The 19091-nt window shown below is 47.9% G+C and overlaps 1 protein-coding gene across 1 annotated transcript in view; it reads left to right on the top strand.

The window, feature by feature from the left end:
• Window positions 1-19091, top strand: part of LOC137432548 (glutamate dehydrogenase, mitochondrial) — a 96673-nt gene that overhangs the window by 39608 nt on the left and 37974 nt on the right. The window contains exon 8 of the mRNA XM_068124578.2: window positions 4048-4188. Within this exon, the coding sequence (XP_067980679.1) occupies window positions 4048-4188 (141 nt within the window). The remainder of the gene's footprint in view (window positions 1-4047; window positions 4189-19091) is intronic.

Here is a 19091-nt window from a genome sequence, read left to right as displayed (position 1 = left end):
AAGAGTGCCGTTCTAGTTATTAGTAGATGATAGATAACACTGGCCAGCAAGTCATTTTCATCAGATATAATTATCGGTGGCCGAGATAGCTCTTGATAAGGTGGCCTAGATAGCTCTTGAGAAGGTGGCCTAGATAGCTCTTGAGAAGGTGGCCTAGATAGCTCTTGAGAAGGTGGCCTAGATAGCTCTTGAGAAGGTGGCCTAGATAGCTCTTGAGAAGGTGGCCTAGATAGCTCTTGAGAAAGTGGCCTAGATAGCTCTTGAGAAGATGGCCTAGATAGCTCTTGAGAAGGTGGCCTAGATAGCTCTTGAGAAGGTGGCCTAGATAGCTCTTGAGAAGGTGGCCTAGATAGCTATTGAGAAGGTGGCCTAGATAGCTCTTGAGAAGGTGGCCTAGATAGCTCTTGAGAAGGCGGCCTAGATAGCTAGACACTGATTCTAACTCTGTTTTTGGTGGGGTTTTTTTGTTTGTTTTTTGCTTTTTGTATACAGCATCGAGGCTCGTGGAAGAGCTAACATTAATCACAAAAAGACAAACTGACACATAAAACATAAGATAAAGGGAGCGGGAGGCAAGCTGGGGAGAGAGGGAAGCACACAAGTAGAACATTTGACAGCAGGGACATCGAGAGATCTGTGGAAGGGAGAGGGCTTGGGGCGAGGAGGAACAGGAAGGGAGGGGGGGGGGGGTGGGAGAGGTATAAAACACAGTTCATTTTCCTCTAGCACGTAGAAGTTTTGTGATATTTGAAAGGTTAAAATTGCCTTTCAAATTTGATCTGTCTCATCATGAAAACTTGACGTGCTGGAGGAGATTTGAAATGGGCGTGCAAAACTGATCGAGAAAAGTGTGTTTACATCTTTGATGTTCGAGAAAAATGTTCGATTTTGTCGACCAGTGTAATAGATGGGTGGTTTGCCTCTTCTTTTTCTTTCCTGGCTCTTTATTGGTATTGGTCTTTATTGGAAATATTTTTCACACTGTTCATGGACCCATGTAAAACCAAAATAGGAAATACATAATTCTTTCTTCCATAAAATAAGATACTGTAGCGACCCATGGGTCCCCCAAGCAAGACCAGCAGCAGAATCTCCTTGCTCCAGCCGGTGACGTCACCGGCGGACAACCTCGGCGCCGGAGTGACTGGTCACGTGACCACCAAAGCGTGCCGCGCGTGCGGTTATGATCCTTTGCACCTGTCAGTCACGTGACCACCGAATCACGCCTCGCCTGAGAGGCGTGGCTTTCGGTTTCGGTTATGCTTTCGGGTTTTGGATATACTAGGACGTGCCCGTACGTGGGTGCCCGTACGTGCGTGCAAAAAAACATGCGTGCAAACAACAACAACAAAAAAAAACTTTGAAACCACGTGGCAGTAACGACCACAGAACCCCCCCCCCCTCTATTTACATGAAATGGTTTGGTCCATTCGCAACGACCACAGAACCCCCCCCCCCCCCCTCTATTTACATGAAATGGTTTGGTCCATTCGCAAAGCCAAAGCGAACGGCGAACGGCTAAATCGCCATAGCTCGGTAACTACTTGTCCGATTAATATGAAACCTTGAAAAGGCACATCCTCGGGTCCCCAGCAATATACCTGGCAAGTTTCAAGTATATCGGACCCGTGGTTGTCGAGAAACAGCGGTCACAGACACACAGACACACAGACACACATACAGAGATTACTGGAATTATAGATAGATATGCAGCCCGATAAACGGGCTTTAGAGAGTTCCCGAGTTGGTTTTTACAATAAACATCTTCTCGGACGAATTTGTGTCTTGCCCGTCACTTCGTCCGTCTCAAGCAAGAGCCCCGGCTCTTACACTGGTGACCCCGACGTGATTTGAACACGCTACCTTCTGATTGCCCCCGCATGGATGCGGGGGCTGCAAACGGACACGGCAAGTGCGCCCTAGCCAGGGAAGCCACCTAGGCTGGTGACGCCGGCTTCTCCCGCACGGCTTCGGGCGCAGTTTCGACCGCGGTTTCGACATGCCGGAGTTTCGGTAACGACGACGGCCATGACTATGAGGTTCGCGCACCGCGCTCGGCTCCTCCTCTATGCCCGGAGGGGCGAACCTATTCCAAGACCCTCCGAAGGCACGGCTGCTTCGTCACCTTCGCGCGCACTGACGTTGGCGGAACGGCTGCTTCGTCACCTTCGCGCGCACTGACGTTCGCGGCACGGCCGCTTCATCACACTCACGCACCTACAACTACAACCGCAACTACTTCTCCGACCCTGCATCCTCGGGAGGCCCGCGAGGAACCTCGGCAGCCTCCCCCGAGGCCTGGACCAGCCCCTCGGTTGGCTCACCCGCTTTTCGCGTGCACCGCTCGAGCCTTCTCGGCACTGCACCCGCGAAATGCAACCTCGGGAGGCCCGCGAGGAACCTCGGCAGCCTCCCCCGAGGACTTGCCCGGCCCCTCGGCCGCCCCCCGTCCACTGCATCCCACGAGGCCTTGACCAGCCCCGCATCCTCGGGAGGCCCGCAAGGAACCTCGGCAGCCTCCCCCGAGGCCTTGACCAGCCCCTCGGTTGACTCACCCGCTTTTCGCGTGCACCGCTCGAGCCTTCTCGGCACTGCACCCCACGAACTGCAACCTCGGGAGGCCCGCGAGGAACCTCGGCAGCCTCCCCCGAGGACTTGCCCGGCCCTTCGGCCGCCCCCCCATCCTGCACCCCCCGTCCGACCACCCGCCACCACACCGGACCCCCCCCCCCGTCCCCCCCCCCCCCCCCCCCGCGACTGGCCAGGGGTCGTTTCGGTCGGGTCATCCGGACCCCCCTCAGGTTGACCTTCCTGGATCAAGTCCATTCTGGGGGGGCATGTGTAGCGACCCATGGGTCCCCCAAGTGAGACCAGCAGCAGAATCTCCTTGCTCCAGCCGGTGACGTCACCGGCGGACAACCTCGGCGCCGGGGTGGCCGGTCACGTGACCACCAAAGCGTGCCGCGCGTGCGGTTATGATCCTTTGCACCTGTCAGTCACGTGACCAGCGAGGCGTGGCTTTCGGTTTCGGTTATGCTTTCGGGTTTTGGATATATATGCAGCCCGATAAACGGGCTTTAGAGAGTTCCCGAGTTGGTTTTTACAATAAACATCTTCTCGGACGAGTTTGTGTCTTGCCCGTCACTTCGTCCGTCTCAAGCAAGAGCCCCGGCTCTTACAATACTAACATTTTATTTGGTGGTAGAAGCTTAAGATTTATATTGTAATAAATGATAGGGTCATGAGAGTGTGGTGGGTTTTCAAGACTGATGGTCTGTGATTTTTATTTCGAAGGTTTTACTTGCATTGTTTCTTCAAGCGCAATTTATTACATACTTTCGTATGAAAACTGCATTTGCAGCGCATTTCCAGTGGCTGGTCAGTTCCTCTTTTTCCACTCAAAGCACTTTATTTAACCAATACTTTTATGGTTATTGCATCTGTCTGCACATTTGTGAGCTTGCATTACTGTACAAAAAAACAAGGATGAGTCACAAGGTAAAAAAACATCTAAGAATGCAAGAAAACATGTAAAATGCAAACAACGCAAAAAATAAAAAAAATAAAAAATAAGAATAAACAGCTGAAGTGCAAGGGAAAAATTCAGTTGAGAACTGGTAAGGTAAAAGGATTCGGGGGTGTTGTGGCAGGGTGGTGAACGATCGAGGAGGGCAGAGCAGTTGGGAAAGAATGTAGAGCAAAATGAAAGATTGGGAGGATAGAATATCAATGGGAAAAAAGGATTTCTCGATATATAAAATATCCGTGGGAAGAGTGGTGGGATCTGAAAATCACTGGAAAAATTTAAACGAAAGCGTATCAGGATCTTCACCCAAAATCGAAACAATTCTTCCTTGGCACACATCCAAACCTGTCCACCAAGTTTTGTCCGAATCCATCCACAACTTTTTGAGATATCCTGTTCACAGACAAACAAACAGAGAGGCAGGGGTGAAAATGTAACCTCAGCCATCTTTCGGTGGTTCAGGTAATAAACGAGAAACATGCAAAGCACAATATAATACAACATGGTGTATGCCTTCTCAGGAACACAACACCATTGTGGGTTTTCCTGGGGCTCAGCCCTACAATGACCATGATATTCTGGAAGCACCATGCGACATCCTCATCCCAGCAGCCGGTGAGAAGCAGCTGACTCGACACAATGTGCACAACGTCAAGGCCAAGGTATGCCCACCGTCGATCTCAGATCTCAATGCCGAATGTTCTTTTGACATCCTCACCGTCGCCTAATGCCCTTATAGCTTGGAGTGAGGTTCAGAAGCTCCAGAGATTGCACAAATACCAAAGGCCGACCACAGAAATACATTGTGGGGATATACCTGTATTTTTATGGAGAGATAGAGTGAGACTATGGGTCTTCTGTTACCACTAAATGACGTGTTTCGGTGTTTACATTGTCGTTCGTTTGGTTTTGTGTGCACACGCACTCTTAGATAATTAATACAATACTCTCTTAATGCCTCTGCTGCCGAAGGCACCTGAGACTTTATTTGGGGGTTGTTCATCCATCCGGCCCATCCGTGCTTAGCAGATTTTCATTACCATGGTAACTTGTGAACCACTGAAGGAAGTTTGACCAAACCTGGTACAATTGTTACTATGATGCAAAGATTAACTGATTAGATGTTAGGGTCAAATATCAAAGGTCATGTGACGTTTAACTGATTGTTACTATGATGCAAAGATTAACTGATTAGATGTTAGGGTCAAAGATCAAAGGTCATGTGACCTTTCGCTGAAAATGATAAATTTCACATAACTCCTGATAGGATAATCTGATGTTGACATGGATTGGTTGAGTGGTTTTCCCATTGTGAGTGGAGGTATGATGTGAATCACAAGATGACAGGGTCAAAGGTCAAGGGTCATGTGACCTTTATTTGACAATCTATTTAAATCGACTAAACTCTGGAACTACATCACTGATTAAGGTCGAGTAAAATGCCTGTTTTTGTTGTTCCTGCTCACCAGTTCTTCATCCTGCCTCCCTGGTCATTGTGCCAGCTGATCTGTTTCTTGTCCTGCCTTCCTGTTTCGTCATTCCTGCTCGCCTGTCTCCCTGATCGTCATTGCTGCCTGCTTGCCTGTTCATGGTCTGTTTCGTCGTTCCTGGCCGTTTGTTCCTCGTCCTGCTTCCTAGGGCATCATGCCTGCTTGTCTGTCCCTGGCCTGTTTTGTCATGCCTGCTTGCCTGTGGCCTGTTTCATCATTCCTTTTCCCTTGTTCCTAGTCCTACATCCCTGTTTCGTTCCTCCTGCTCACCTGTTCCTCATCCTGCCTCCCTGATCGTTGTGCCTGCTCGCCTGTTCGTGACCTGTTTTGACATTTCTGCTCGCCTGTTCCTCGTCTGGCCTCCCATTTGGCTGTTGGGTGTCCAAGCATGGGAGTCGAGGAGAACAGAGTGTAGGAGTCAAGGAGCATATTTGTGCGAGCGTGCTAAAGGTCGAATTGAGTGGCTTTTAAACTGAGTGATTTTTGTGAAAAGTATTTGCTTGTAAGCTGAATAAGCATAACTTTAAGTTATTATGGAGAGCGGGAAGAGTGGGACATAAGGAAGGGGAGAGGAGTAGGTGGTGGGAGGAAGAGAAGAGAAGAGAAGAGAAGAGCTAGGGAGTGGGGTGGAGGTAGGGATGAGTGCCTCGAGGGTGGGGGAGAGGAGTTGGGTGAAGAGGGAGGGGGCAGGAAAGTGAAAGGGAGGGGAGGTGAGTGGAGAAAGAGCGGTGTTATGTGTGCGTGCACACAGGATTATGATAACAGGCTAGGGTAGTAGGTCCAGTCGGTCAGCCCGGGCAACGCTGCTGATTGGTGACCTGAGCGTTCAAAACTGAATAAACTGGTACTGGCTCTGCCAAGTGGCCAGCGGTTCAGAAGTGAGGTCCGGCTAGATAGTTTGAATGTGGGATTGATGGAGAGGAGACAAGGTGGTGGGGATGATGCAGAGAAGGAGGTTTGAAGTGTTGTGTGTACAGGAGACCAAAGGGAAAGGAGACAGGACGAGGAGGTTGGTAGGAACATGCAAGCTGTTGCACTTGGGTGGGGAAGGAAGGAGTAATGACATGGGAATAATAGTATCAGAAGAGATCAGCAAGCAGGTGTTGGAGTGGAGAGATGGGAGGGATGGATAGTTTTGGCATGGATGGTGATAGAGGCAAATAAAATAAAATAAAACCCTTTTACAGGCCATTTTTCCCCGCTACAGCGGGGGTTAGCCTTGCGGGCTCCAGGACAATCATCATGGTTCCCTTTTTGAGGCAATGTTTTATGGCCGGATGCCCTTCCTGATGCCAACCGTTTAGTAGCCTCTTACAACATGCAGGGATATGGTGTACCTATTCTAAACCGGGGCACACACCGGTACATTCATCCCAGCAAGCTGGTACTCAATTTGCCGACCTCGGAAGGATGACAGGCTGGGTCAACCCACCTGGCGTTAATTCAGAGATCGACCCGGATTCAAATTCAGGATTCTAGGATCCCAAGCCAGCACCCTAACCGCTAAGCCAACACCAGGCTTGATACAGAGGCAAATGGTGTGTGTTATGTCGGTATATGGGCACACTCAGGAAGGACTGGGATGGAGAAGCAGCAATTCAGAGGCGCACTGGAGAGGATGATGAGAATAGTTGAGCTGAAGGTGATGCTGTGTATTGCGGGGGGACTTTAACATGCATGGCGGAGTAGCGGAGCTGGGTGAAGAAGAATGTGTTGGTAAATTTGGTTGGGGAATGAGGAAAATAGAGGGTCAAGAGCTGGTGGAGCAGGTGGTGAGGTATGGCACGGCCATAGCCGGTTCATTCTTTCAAAAGCCCGAAAGCCACAAGATTACCTATAGGAGTCGACTGCATAGAACATAATTGGATTTGGTGGTGGTAAAGAAGCGACAGCTGTGGAGTGTTAAGGCTAGTAAGGTAGTGGTGGGAGAGCATGTTACATAAGGCCCATCATCTGTGCATAAGGTAGCCTGTGGTGTTTGTGGCGAGGATGAAGAAAACGGCAGGGGTTAAAAGCAGGGGTTGGAAGGTTAATAGGTGGGGGAAATGTAGGGGCAACGTTGTCATAGAGTGCAAGGAGTGGATGAGGGCCAGGTATGAGCAACTTAGTGAAAAAGAGTAGGGTTGGAGGAGGAGTGGAAGAAGTACAGATTATTATTATTATTATTATTTTTGTATACAAGGTCGAGGCTCGTGTAAGAGCTAACATTAACTCTTGGATGCAGGCGTTAAAAATCCTACATAAACGCAGCCATTGGGCCTCGAAGGCCCAACGGATGTATTCGTGTAATGTTTATATATATTTTTTTTTTCTAGATTTTTTTTCTTTCCTATCCTTTTTCAATCCAAGTCGATGCTCATGGATGTGTATTTACTCAGAAAATGTGAATCATTGATCCTATTAGTTGGAAGAATCCCCGACAAGTAATGAATCGTTTTTTCTTTTTTTTTGCAAAAAAAATTTTTGTTCTTGGTTTTTCAACTTTTTCTTTCTCTAAAAAGTTGGGTCTCATGGAGGAGTATTTGCTCAAAAAATATGATTCACTAATCCTTTTATTTTGAATGTATATGTCCAAAACTGTCAAAAATCCTACACCTATGCAGCTATTGGGCCTCGGAAGCCCCACGAATGTATTCGTGTAAAGTTTTTAAATTTTCATATTTTTGTCACCGAATTTTTGTAACCAAGTTATAGGAGCATATAATGAGGCTCATATTAAGAAAATAATGATTTAACATAGTAGTACAACAACATTTATGCGGGGCCTCGAAGGCCCCAGGCCTGCATTTATGTCGGATTTTCGGGTTATAAGTGAAGAATGAGGATTTTCCCACGGGCCTGAATGAAATTTTTATTTATCTATGTCACTGAATTTTGTGTAACAACATGAAAGTCTGTGAAAATGAGGCTCATTCCAAAAAAAAATTGTACAGTATAGTTTTTGCAACAAAAAAACCTTGTGGGCCTCCGAGGCCCAATCACTGCATCCAAGGGTTAATCACAAAAAAAACAAACGGACACTTAAAAAAAACATATAATAAAGGGAGCGGGAGACAAGATGGGGAGAGAGAGGGAAGCACACAAGTACAACAGTAGAGAACAGGGACACCAGAAGATCTGTGGGAGGGAAGGGGCTTTGGGGGAGGAGGCATGGGAAGGTTGAGGTATAAAACACATGGACACTGCTAGGACTTCAAGGAAAGAAGTCGGTATTTCAAAAAAGTGGATCTGGGGTGACATTAACAGGGGTAGAAAAGATCAAGGTTTTGGATGGGGGAAGATAAGAGATGGTGGTGAACAGCTGTTTTAAAGACCTGGAGGGAGGAGTGTGATTGAAGAGAGTGAAGGAGTTTGTTCCAGGGGCAGGAGAAAAGAGGAATGAAAGAGTGAAGGTGAGCAGAGAGTCTTGATTTTGGCAGTTTCACCAGAAGAGGTTTGCTGGCAGATCTTGTGCGACCTGCAGGAATATTTGGGGGACAGAGCACAGACAGAGCTGGGGGAGCTAGGCCGGAGAGGAGTCAGTAGAAGACAGAAAGTCCACCAACCTGCCTGCGGTGAGTGAGTGAAAGGAAAGGTTAGCTTCATCGCGAGAGATTCCAATGATTCTGATAGCTTTGGTTTCAACAGCGTGAAGCCGAGCTAGGTGTGAGGCAAGAGCACCAGCCCAGAGGGGAGAAAAGTATTCCATTGAGCTGCGGATGAAAATCTTGGATGTGGTGAGGAGCTCAGGTGTGCCAAGGAAGGACTTTGCACGACGGAGGATGCCCAGTCGGCGACTGGCTTTGGAGGCCAGCTTGGAAATGTGGTTTTCCCAGGAAAGATCATGGCAGATAGTGAGACCCAAAAGCTTGATTGACATAACTTATTGGAGAAGATTGTTGGAGAGGATTGTTGAGATGGGCATTTAGGGGAATTGCAGAAGTTGTGTGTGACAGGACATCAGGAAAGGGTGCATCATCGAGGGATAGAAACCAGATATGGTAGACGGAAGAAGTAGCAAAGGTAGTTGGTGAAAAGAAGGTTTGGAAGATGATACACAAGATCAAGCATAGAGGGAGGCTTCCAGATGCAGGGTGGCTGCACCTGTATTGGCAAAAGCAAAAGGCAGAAAGGAGAGCTGTGGATAAGGTGAGAAATGGTATGGATGAGGAGGTGTAAAACAAGTTGGAAGAGGATGGTGTGAAGAAGATGATCTATAAATTGGCTCCGGACAGGGATAAGGATAGTGAAGACATGAATGGAGGGGGGGGGGGGGGAATGGGGGCAGTGGGATTGTGGCAGGGGGCTCGTAACAGAGGAGGCAGTATTGAATGTGTGAGGAGAATATTTCAAAGAACTGTTGAACCTGGGAGGAAGCAACGGCAAGCTGGAAGGGAAAGTGGAGCTGGTGGAGATCACAGAGGAGGAGGTGTGGACAGCATTGAAGAGGATGAAGAAGGGAAGAGCGCCAGGCATTGATAAGGTGTGTACAGAGATGATAATTGCAGAAAGACAAGTCAGAGTCAGTTGGGCGAAGAGGCTATTGAAGGTATATTTTGGAGAGGGTTCGGTTCTGGAGGATTGGAGGATAGGGTTAATTGTGCCGATTTGGAAGGGGAAGGAGGATGTTCAAGATCCGGGGAAGTACAGGGGCATTATGCTCCTAAGTCATGTCATGAAGTTGCTGGAGAGCATTCTGGATGGGAGGATAAGGAAGAGTGTGCAGATTGAGATCAGAGAAGAGCAGCAGGGGTTTAGAATTGGGAGGCAGCTGGTGGAGATGGATGTTCACCCTGAGACAGCTGGTGGAGAAGAGAAGAGAAGAGAAGAGGTTGGAGGTGAAAGGTGAAATGATATTGGTATTTGTGAACCTGTAGAAGGCATACGACACTGTTCCAAGAGAGATAGTGATGGCGAAACTGAGATGAATTTGGAATGCCGGAAGCAGAAGTTAGGTTGGTGGAAGGGATGTACGTGGGAACGAAGGAAAGAGTTTTGGTTGGTCCTGGGATGTCGGAGGAGTTCAGCGTGAACATTTCTTTGAGGAAAGGAAGCTCTCGCTCTCAGCCCATTCATGTTTATCATAGTGATGGAGCTGGTAAGCAGGAAGGTAAATATAAGGGGTATTCTGGGGAGGATGCTGTCTGCAGCCAATCTGCATGTTGTGGTGGAGAGTAGGCGGGAGATGCAGGAAGTACTGGGGGACTTGACAATGGCATTTGAGAAACAAGGCCTGAAGATGAGTATGGAGAAGACTGAGGTTATGTGGGTCGGGCAACAGAGAAAATAAATGAATATCAGCTTGGAGGTGAAGGATATAAGACAGGGAAATATGTTTGAGTATCTGGGCAGAACAGTGCCTCAGGATGGTAAGTCGGAGGCAGAGGTGCGGAGGAGGATTCAGGTGGGTGTGAATGTGTGGATGAGAGTGGAGGGAGTAATTGCAGATATAGAGACATCAAGAAAATCTAAAGGGAATGTTCTGATGTCGTATGTAACGCTGGCCTACCTTTACCGTCTGGAAATGGTGGCACTGACAGAGAGACAACAACAGAAGCTGCAGGTTTGCGAGAACAACTGGGTCAGCAGGATTGCGGGAGTGAAGAGGGTGGATGGATGAACTGAGGGAGGAGATTGGTATGCAGATGAGCTTGATGGGCAGATTAGTGAAATATCAGCTGAGATGGGCTGGACACTTGGTGCGGATCGGGGAAGAGAGAATTAGGCCATAGGGCATGCAGTGTATATGCGCTTAATTTTCAGTTTTTGTGCAACAACGATGAGGGCAACTTAAAACTTTAATGGGTTTGTAGAAAATGTGTCACTGATTAAGAATATCCATGTCCCCACGCACAAGGGGTGCTCAAATCTATAACGAGCAGTTGATGAATATGCATCTATCTATAATTCCAGTAATCTCTGTGTGTATGTATGTATGTATGTATGTATGTATGTCTGTGACCGCTGTTTCTCGACAACCACGGGTCCGATATACTTTAAACTTGCCAGGTATATTGCTGGGGACCCGAGGATGTGCCTTTTCAAGGTTTCATATTAATCGGACAAGTAGTTAGCGAGCTATGTCCAAAAAACGATTCAACCAATCAGAGAGCAGCGAGCTATCACGTGTGCCGAACGTGGCGAACAGACTCTGCCTCGGACGGCACATTTGAGAGCGTATTCATTTATTTCACGTTGGCAAACTATGTTGGCGTTAAACTATGTTTTAAAACTAATTAAAACTACTTTGCGATTCTTTCGCTTTCCTGCGCGTTTGTGCACGCTATGGCTATTTCTTTCCCAAACTCCGCAAGCCGTTCGCTTTGGACCAAACCATTTCATGTAAATAGAGGGGGGGGATTGTCACCGTACTCGCAAGCCGTTCGCTTTGGACCAAACCATTTCATGTAAATAGAGGGGGGGGATTGTCACCGTACTCGCAAGCCGTTCGCTTTGGACCAAACCATTTCATGTAAATAGAGGGGGGGGGATATAATTTTAGATATATATATAGTACGGGCATGCCCTAGTATTAACAAATGGCACATGAAGTGTATGATGGCTTCCTGGCTTTTTAATCGGATTGTTCAGTGAACATGTTATTATCTGTTGGGCTTCATAAATTAATAACTTGCATTTATAATAATAATAATACTAAGAGTATTAATGATAAGAATATATTATTGTTATTATTATTATTATGATTAACATTTATGCGCTTAATCTCGTTTGAGCCATAAGCACCCACACAAACTGAAACAGAAACCACAAACTAAACCACACACAACACCAACACCGAGAGAAAAAGAGGCAGGGAAATTGGGAAAAGTCCTGACTGGAACAGATGTTTTAGATTTAATGAAAACCCATCAACAAATGATACTCCAAATGTATGATGTGATATTAATTTTCTCTGGCCAAATGAAAAAGTTTATGTTGGTAAAATATTACCATAGTTACAAGCTCTCAATATTCTAACCTCATTTTTTATTGAAATGCAGGGAGGGGGGGGGGGGGGGGGGGGGAAGTGTTACATACTTTGAGTGGATGTTAAGAAAGAAATTGTAAATTAAATGTCCACTGTTGTAATGTTGCATAACTGTAAGTTTCACACACTAATTTTTATCCATCTCAAATTATCACTTCGCAGATGTTAAGACCCAGGGCATGAGAGACCCCAGTGAGAGCATGATCTTCCAGTACATGTAAACACAAATATGACATACATATAATGCATCATATTTTGTTGTGTTCACACAGAACAAAAATGTTAGTATAATGCAAAGTATTTAAATCTGTATAATCATCTTTCTTGTATTATTTTATGGGTATTGTACATCAGGATTACTGTAGACACAAAAATGTGAGTCAAATGATCAACACTGACAAGTTCTCTCCAATCACATTGCTATTTGCAATTTTCATGTTATTTATATCTCATACAATACGATGTTTAATATTGTTTAGTTATTAAGTACATGCATAGTCACTCATATTAATTATTATAATCTGTACAATATTGTTCATCATAATTACATCATTGTACAGTTGACATATCCTTCACAGTGAACACTACAAACAACAACAACAGGCATTTTAAGGCCATTTTCCCTGCAAGAGCGGGGGTTAGCCTTGCGGTCCCCATGACAATCTTCTCCATTTTGCCCTATTTTCGGCATCTCCCCTTGTTAACCCCCTTGCCCACATTTCTTCTTCGACCATCTTAAGCCAGGTTTTTCTCGGTCTTCCCTGTCCTCTACTTCCTTCTACATTCATTTCCATCACTCTTCTCAACCACTCGCTTTCATCCTTCCTCAACACATGACCAAACCATCTCAAACTGTTCCTCTTCACAGCATCCATCACACGCTCTATTCCCATCATCTTTCGCAATTCATCATTTGTCTTCCTCTCTCTCAACGATACTCCACACATCCACCGAACCATTCGCATTTACACCCTTTCCAGCCTTCGTTGCTGCTCTGCGTTCATTACCCATGTCTCGCTCCCATAAATCATAACACTTCTCACACATGCAGCATACACCTTTCCCTTCAGCTTCAACGACACTCCCCTCCTCGTCAATACGCCACTCAGCTCCCGAAACTTCTGCCATGCACATCTCACTCGAGCAACCGTTGCTGAGTCTGATCCACCTTCTCCATTCAGCATGTCTCCTTGGTAACAAAATGTTTTCACACCTTCCAGCTTCACGCCGTCTCCAAGATCCAACTCAACATTTCCTCCATCTGCAGCTCCCTCAGCACACCTTACACTTGAATGTAGCTGCCACATTGGTTAATGACCCTCTCAAACCACTACATTTTTGATGAACCCACTCAGCGCACATTGTACATTGAATGGAATTCACTCCGACACCCTTCCTGCACACAGCACACGGCCACTTCCCAGTTCTTTCCACCTCACCACATGCTTTACCACTAGCCATCACCTTCGTTTTTCCGATATTCACCTTCAGACCTTTTGTCTCCTTTCATTCATTCCTTTCACTTGTTCATCTTCTCCTTCAGTCCATCCATACTTTCTGCAATCAACACCAGATCATCTGCATACAACAACTCCCACGGTAAACCCTCCTTTACGTTCCGAGCCAGCACCTCCATCACAACTACAAATAGTAGTGGACTTAGTACCGACCCCTGATGCACTCCCACCTTCACCTCAAACTCACCACTGTTCCCGTCCTTCGTCCTTACAGCTGTGCGCGCTCTTTTGTACATTGCCATCACTACTCTGATCAACCATTCCTCCACTCCTAACTTCCTCAATGCCCATGTCACTACTTCACGTGGAACCCTATCGAATACTTTCTCCAGATCAACAACCCAAGAAACAACTTCCTCCTCTTCTCTATGTACTTCTCCTGCAACTGCCTCACAATAAAAAGCGCGTCTGTCATTCCCCTTCCTGGCATAAATTCAAACTGCATTTCGTCAATCTTTACTTTCTTCCTTATCCTCTCTCCAACACCCTTTCCAATACCTTCATTCCATGCTCCAATAACTTTATCGCTCGATACGAGCCACAGTCCAGAGGGTCACCTTTCCCCTTGTATAGAGGGACGAGGGTACTCAGTTCCCAAGCCACTGGAATGCGGCCTTCTTTCACAACCAGATTGCAGATCTCTGTCATTCTCTTCACACCCCAATTTCTCGCTGCCTTCAACATATCTCCCACAACTCCCGTCGGTACTCCCGCTTTTCTACTCTTCAGTTATCTTCTCTGCCGGTCCTAAAACTGGGTTACTCTCTATGTTGCCATCCCATTCATTCTCTGCATTCAACAGTATTTCCATATATCTCTTCCATCTTCCTTTAATTCCATCTGGGTCCACAACGATTTTGTCCCACTTCATCCTTCAAGCAACTCACCCCCATCACATCACACCTCTCTTCCGCTATCTGATTTGCAATCCTGAATACCGCTCTCTGACCCTCTTCCAAATCCAAGTGTTCTCCGAACATTTTCCAACATGCCTTCTGTGCCTTTGCTACCTCTTTCTTTGCAGCCTTCTTGGCTGCCTTATAACTTTAATGCTCTGCCTTTTCTGCCCCCATACCCTTCGCCTTCTGCCACTCTTTGAACTTCTTCCTCTTCTCGTCAATCTTCTTTCCAACTTCATCATCACACCACCATGTTTCCGAGTGCCTCGGTGGTCCTTTTGTCCATCCACATTCCTCACCAACGGCTCCCAACAGACTATCTTTCATTGACATGCAACCACTTTCAAGCTCAACCACATCATCCTCCACCATACTCAGCCTCTCTTTTAAAGCCTCCCTCACTGTCACCTCTTTCAACCTCCACACCTTCATTCTCGGTTGGTACTTCACCTGCCGAGCTCTCCTCGCATCTTTCACCCTTGTGTCGCAGACAACCAAGTGGTGCTGTGAAACGGCCTCCTCCCCCAGGATCACCTTTGTGTCCCGGAGGTGCCCCCTATCTCACCTACGCACCAGCAGGTAGTCGACAGTTGTTGTCGACCCACCTGACGTGTATGTAACGAGCTTATTATCCTCTTTCTGGAACTGAGTATTACAAATCAACAAATCAGCTCCATCAGCAAACTCCAAAATCCTTTCACCTTCTCCATTTCTCACACCATATCCGTAACTCCCATGAACTCCCTCAAAACCGTCCATACTCCTTCCCACATGTCCATTTCGGTCTCCTCCTACCACAACAACTTCCTCATCTTTCACGTTTTCCATCAGCTTCTCTATTGCACACCAGAACTTGTCCTTCTCTTCATCGCTCCGACCAACCTGCAGAGCATATCCCGAGATGACGTTCACCAAGAGCTCTCCAATCACCATTTTCACCATCATCAACCTTTCGCTCACAATCGTCAAACTCACCACACTGTCTACAAACTCCTCAGACAACAGGACACCAACACCATTCATGCCTTCTGGGCACCCTTGCCACACAAACTTGTATTTCTGTCCCTGCCTACCCTTCACCATTCTCACACCACTTCCCTTCCATCTCGTCTCCTGCACACAACATATGTCCACTCTTCTTCTGACCAATACTTCCACCACTTCTCCTGATCTCCCTGTCATTGTCCCTACATTCCATGTCCCATACCTCAGAAACCGATCTCCACGTCGGGCATCAGACGTTTCGTCGTCATAAATGGAGTGATTTCCATCCTTGCTTCGATCGGGTTCCCCACCTTGAGTTTTGACGAGAGGGAGTGGGGTCCCCCACGGGGTACTTCGGGCTGTACCCTGCCCATATGTAGTTGTAATTGTCATGGTTCTCTTTTTGAGGCAATGTTTTTATGGCGGGATGCCCTTCCTGACGCCAACCCTCTTAGTCGCCTCTTACGACACGCAGGGATACGGTGTACCTATTCTAAACTGGGGTACACACCGGGAACCGGTTCACTTCACAGTGAACACTGATGTATTTAATATGATGTGAAAATTAGTATATATAGTAAAAGTATATATAGCCTCACTATAGAGGCTACAAAGAGATATGAGGTGAATTTGAAGGAAACACACATGGAAGGCTGTTGTATGCACCTGCTTCGCTGATCCCCAGTTAACAGATTTGCAAAAGTTCCTGTAGTCTATGTCCGCCCCCTCCAATAATGGCTTTAAGTTTAATATCAAATCATTGACATTTATAATTCCCTGAATAACCATGATTCCAAAATTATAGTAAAATTGTACTACGACGGCAAGTTGAACATGATACAAATTCACTAACTTAGTCTTCCACCAAATCATCATCATCATTCACATGTCCAATCTAACGTTACATAAGTTAATTTTAAAGTCATTCTCAATGCACGGTGCATGAGTTTACACCTACCTTGTCCTTGAGAAGTAGATTTCTTTGCAAATGACTTCTCTTTTCTTCTGATTTTACTGATGTCACAGAAGCGCTTATAGCAATTGTAGTGGTAGCCAATGTTACTCGACGGCGAGGGCTGAGCCGCAATGCATGTATCAGTATCGTGAAAACCAATACCAAGCTTTTTTGCAATCTCGGTAACTATATCACTCTCTTTGCAGTCGTAATTCACCCATTTGCTAGCGAAATCAACAAATCGTTTCCACGATTCATTATTGAACACGATGAAGTTACTTTTTGTTGTACAATGTACGTGCATAACGCAAAATTTTGAAGAAAATGTACGATCCGCCGTAGAACTGCATTCCGTGGGCGCCGCCATCTTTGGTTCGCAGTGCAATGGCACGGCGACCGTGATTAGATTATTCTGGGAAACTACGTCATCAATTTCACTGAGCGTCAAATACGGTAACGCTGATTGGCCTATTTCATCACGTGCATCGACTGGTCAGCAAAATTTAATGTGACATTATTTACTGAAATTATTCGATTTTTATGCTTTTATGAGCAATTTTGAGGATTGGGGACACACATTTTCTGAATGCTTATAATATTTTTGGAATTATTGATCTAGAATAAAGTTGGCCCCAGTAATGTTACACGAAACAGAGTTAGATACTGACGTATTGTGGTCTAAATGGTAAAGAGAGCAGATAGGTTGAAGGAGCAAGGTAGGTGGAAAAGAGGTGGACCACGGTTGAGATGGGAACATTGTGTGAAGAGGGATATCAGTAATAGTCAGGTTCACTATGTTTTTTCGTTCAATTTTTTTGGAGATTAGCAAAACTATACATTTTTGGAATATTCAGAGCATGAGGAATCCAAAAATTAATGGTGGCATTTGCATAGACACCTTTGCGAAAATGACACTCAGGACAGTGATGAAGATCTGTAAAAGCATATTCCTGAACTGTATAGACCCAGTAGATCCTGTGTATAGGACTTATAGTTCAATCTGATACAAACAAGGCTGCTTCCTTGCTTTATTAACCCTGTAGCGGTTACCGCTGGGTATACACAATCGCCTTGCACCTACCGAGAACGCGGCCAGGGAGCGATCACCAGGCCGCGCTCGTCCAGGCCGCCCGGACAGGCCCAGACGCGCCTCTCCCGGGCATGCCCGGACTCGCCGTTCCCAGGCTCGCCCGAGCCGCCCGGGCAAGCCCGGTCTCATCTTTCCCGGGCTCGCCCAGGATGCCCGGGCATGTCCAGACTCGCCTTTCCAGGACTCGCCCGGGCATGCCCAGCCTCGCCTTTCCAGGGCTCGCCCAGGACGCCCGGGCATGTCCAGACTCGCCTTTCCAGGGCTCGCCCGGGCACGCCCGCTCTCGCCTTTCCCGGGCTAACGCTCCGGCATGATGTGTATATATATTGCTGCCCGATAAACAGGCTTTTCAGAGTACCCGAGTTTGATACGTGCAATAAAGCAACTCGGACGAATTTCCGTCTTTGGTCGCGTCAAACCTTTCGACTCACGTTGGAGCACAGCTCCTTCATTGGTGACCCACGACATGGACACGGCAGTTGCCCTTAAACTGCCTAGCTTCTGGGAGGCTCACGCGGCGGTTTGGTTCGCCCAGGCGGACTCCCAGTTTGCCCCGCGAGGCATCACCACCGACGACACCCGCTTCCACCATGTGGTAGCGGCGCTCGGCTCCGCCACCGCGGCCCGCGCCCTGAGCCTCCTCCAGCGCCCGCCAGCCGCTGACAAGTATGGCGCGATCAAGACGCTACTCCTCGACGCATTCGACCTCCCGCCGGCGGAACGCGCATGACGCCTGCTCGACCTGCCCGAGCTCGGCGACACGCACCCATCCGAGTGAATGGATTACATGCTCTCGCTGCTCGGGACGCACTCGTCGGATTTTATTTTCCGAGAGCTGCTCCTCCGCCAGCTGCCTAGCCAGGTCCGCTTCGCCCTGGCAGGCACGCAGATCGCGGATCCCCGCGCCCTTGCCAGGGAGGCCGACAAGATCTCCTCGGCAGGCCAGCACATCGGGGCGGCTACCTGGAGCCCGCCGCCGTCCGAGGCGACGCCCATGGCGCCCGAGCGCCCTGCGCGGTTGGAGGCCGAACTGGCGGCCGCGTCGCCGCGCCGACCGCTTCCAACACGACGGCCAGGGCCTCCACCTGACCAGGAGTGGTGTTATTACCACGCCAGGTTCGGACGGAAGGCTCGGACATGCCGACCCCCGTGCACTTTCGGCAAGTCGGGAAACGGGCGAGCCGGCGTTCATTACCAGCCATGAGCGCCGGCCACTCGGGCAACTTGCTTTTTATTAAGGACAAAGCGTCCGGGCGGCGTTTCCTGTGTGACACCGGCGCCCAACTGAGCGTCATACCCGCCTCCGAGCAGGACAAGCAGACCGCCGTTTGCGGCCCCTCCTTGGTCGCTGCCAATGGATCAGCCATACGCACCTTCGGCCCGCGCAACGTCACCCTATGCTTCGGCAGCCAGCGCATTAATTGGACCTTTGTGACCGCATGCGTGCCCATGGCTTTGCTGGGTGCCGACTTCCTCTGCGCGCACGGGCTGCTGGTCGACGTCAAACGGCGTCGCCTTGTCAATGCCGAGACCTTCAGCTCCCTGGCATGTACGATGAGCAGCTCCACGCCGACCGAACTAGCATGCGCCCTCCCGGTGGCGAACGAGTTCGCTCGCCTGCTCGCGGAATTCCCGACCCTCACGCGGCCGACGTTTTCGGCCG

Source organism: Myxine glutinosa, chromosome 8 (assembly GCF_964187855.1).
Source record: "Myxine glutinosa chromosome 8, kmMyxGlut1.1, whole genome shotgun sequence".
Taxonomy (NCBI): Eukaryota; Metazoa; Chordata; class Myxini; order Myxiniformes; family Myxinidae; genus Myxine; species Myxine glutinosa.
Note: the sequence above shows the minus strand (reverse complement) of the source record. Positions and strands in the feature narration are given on the sequence as shown.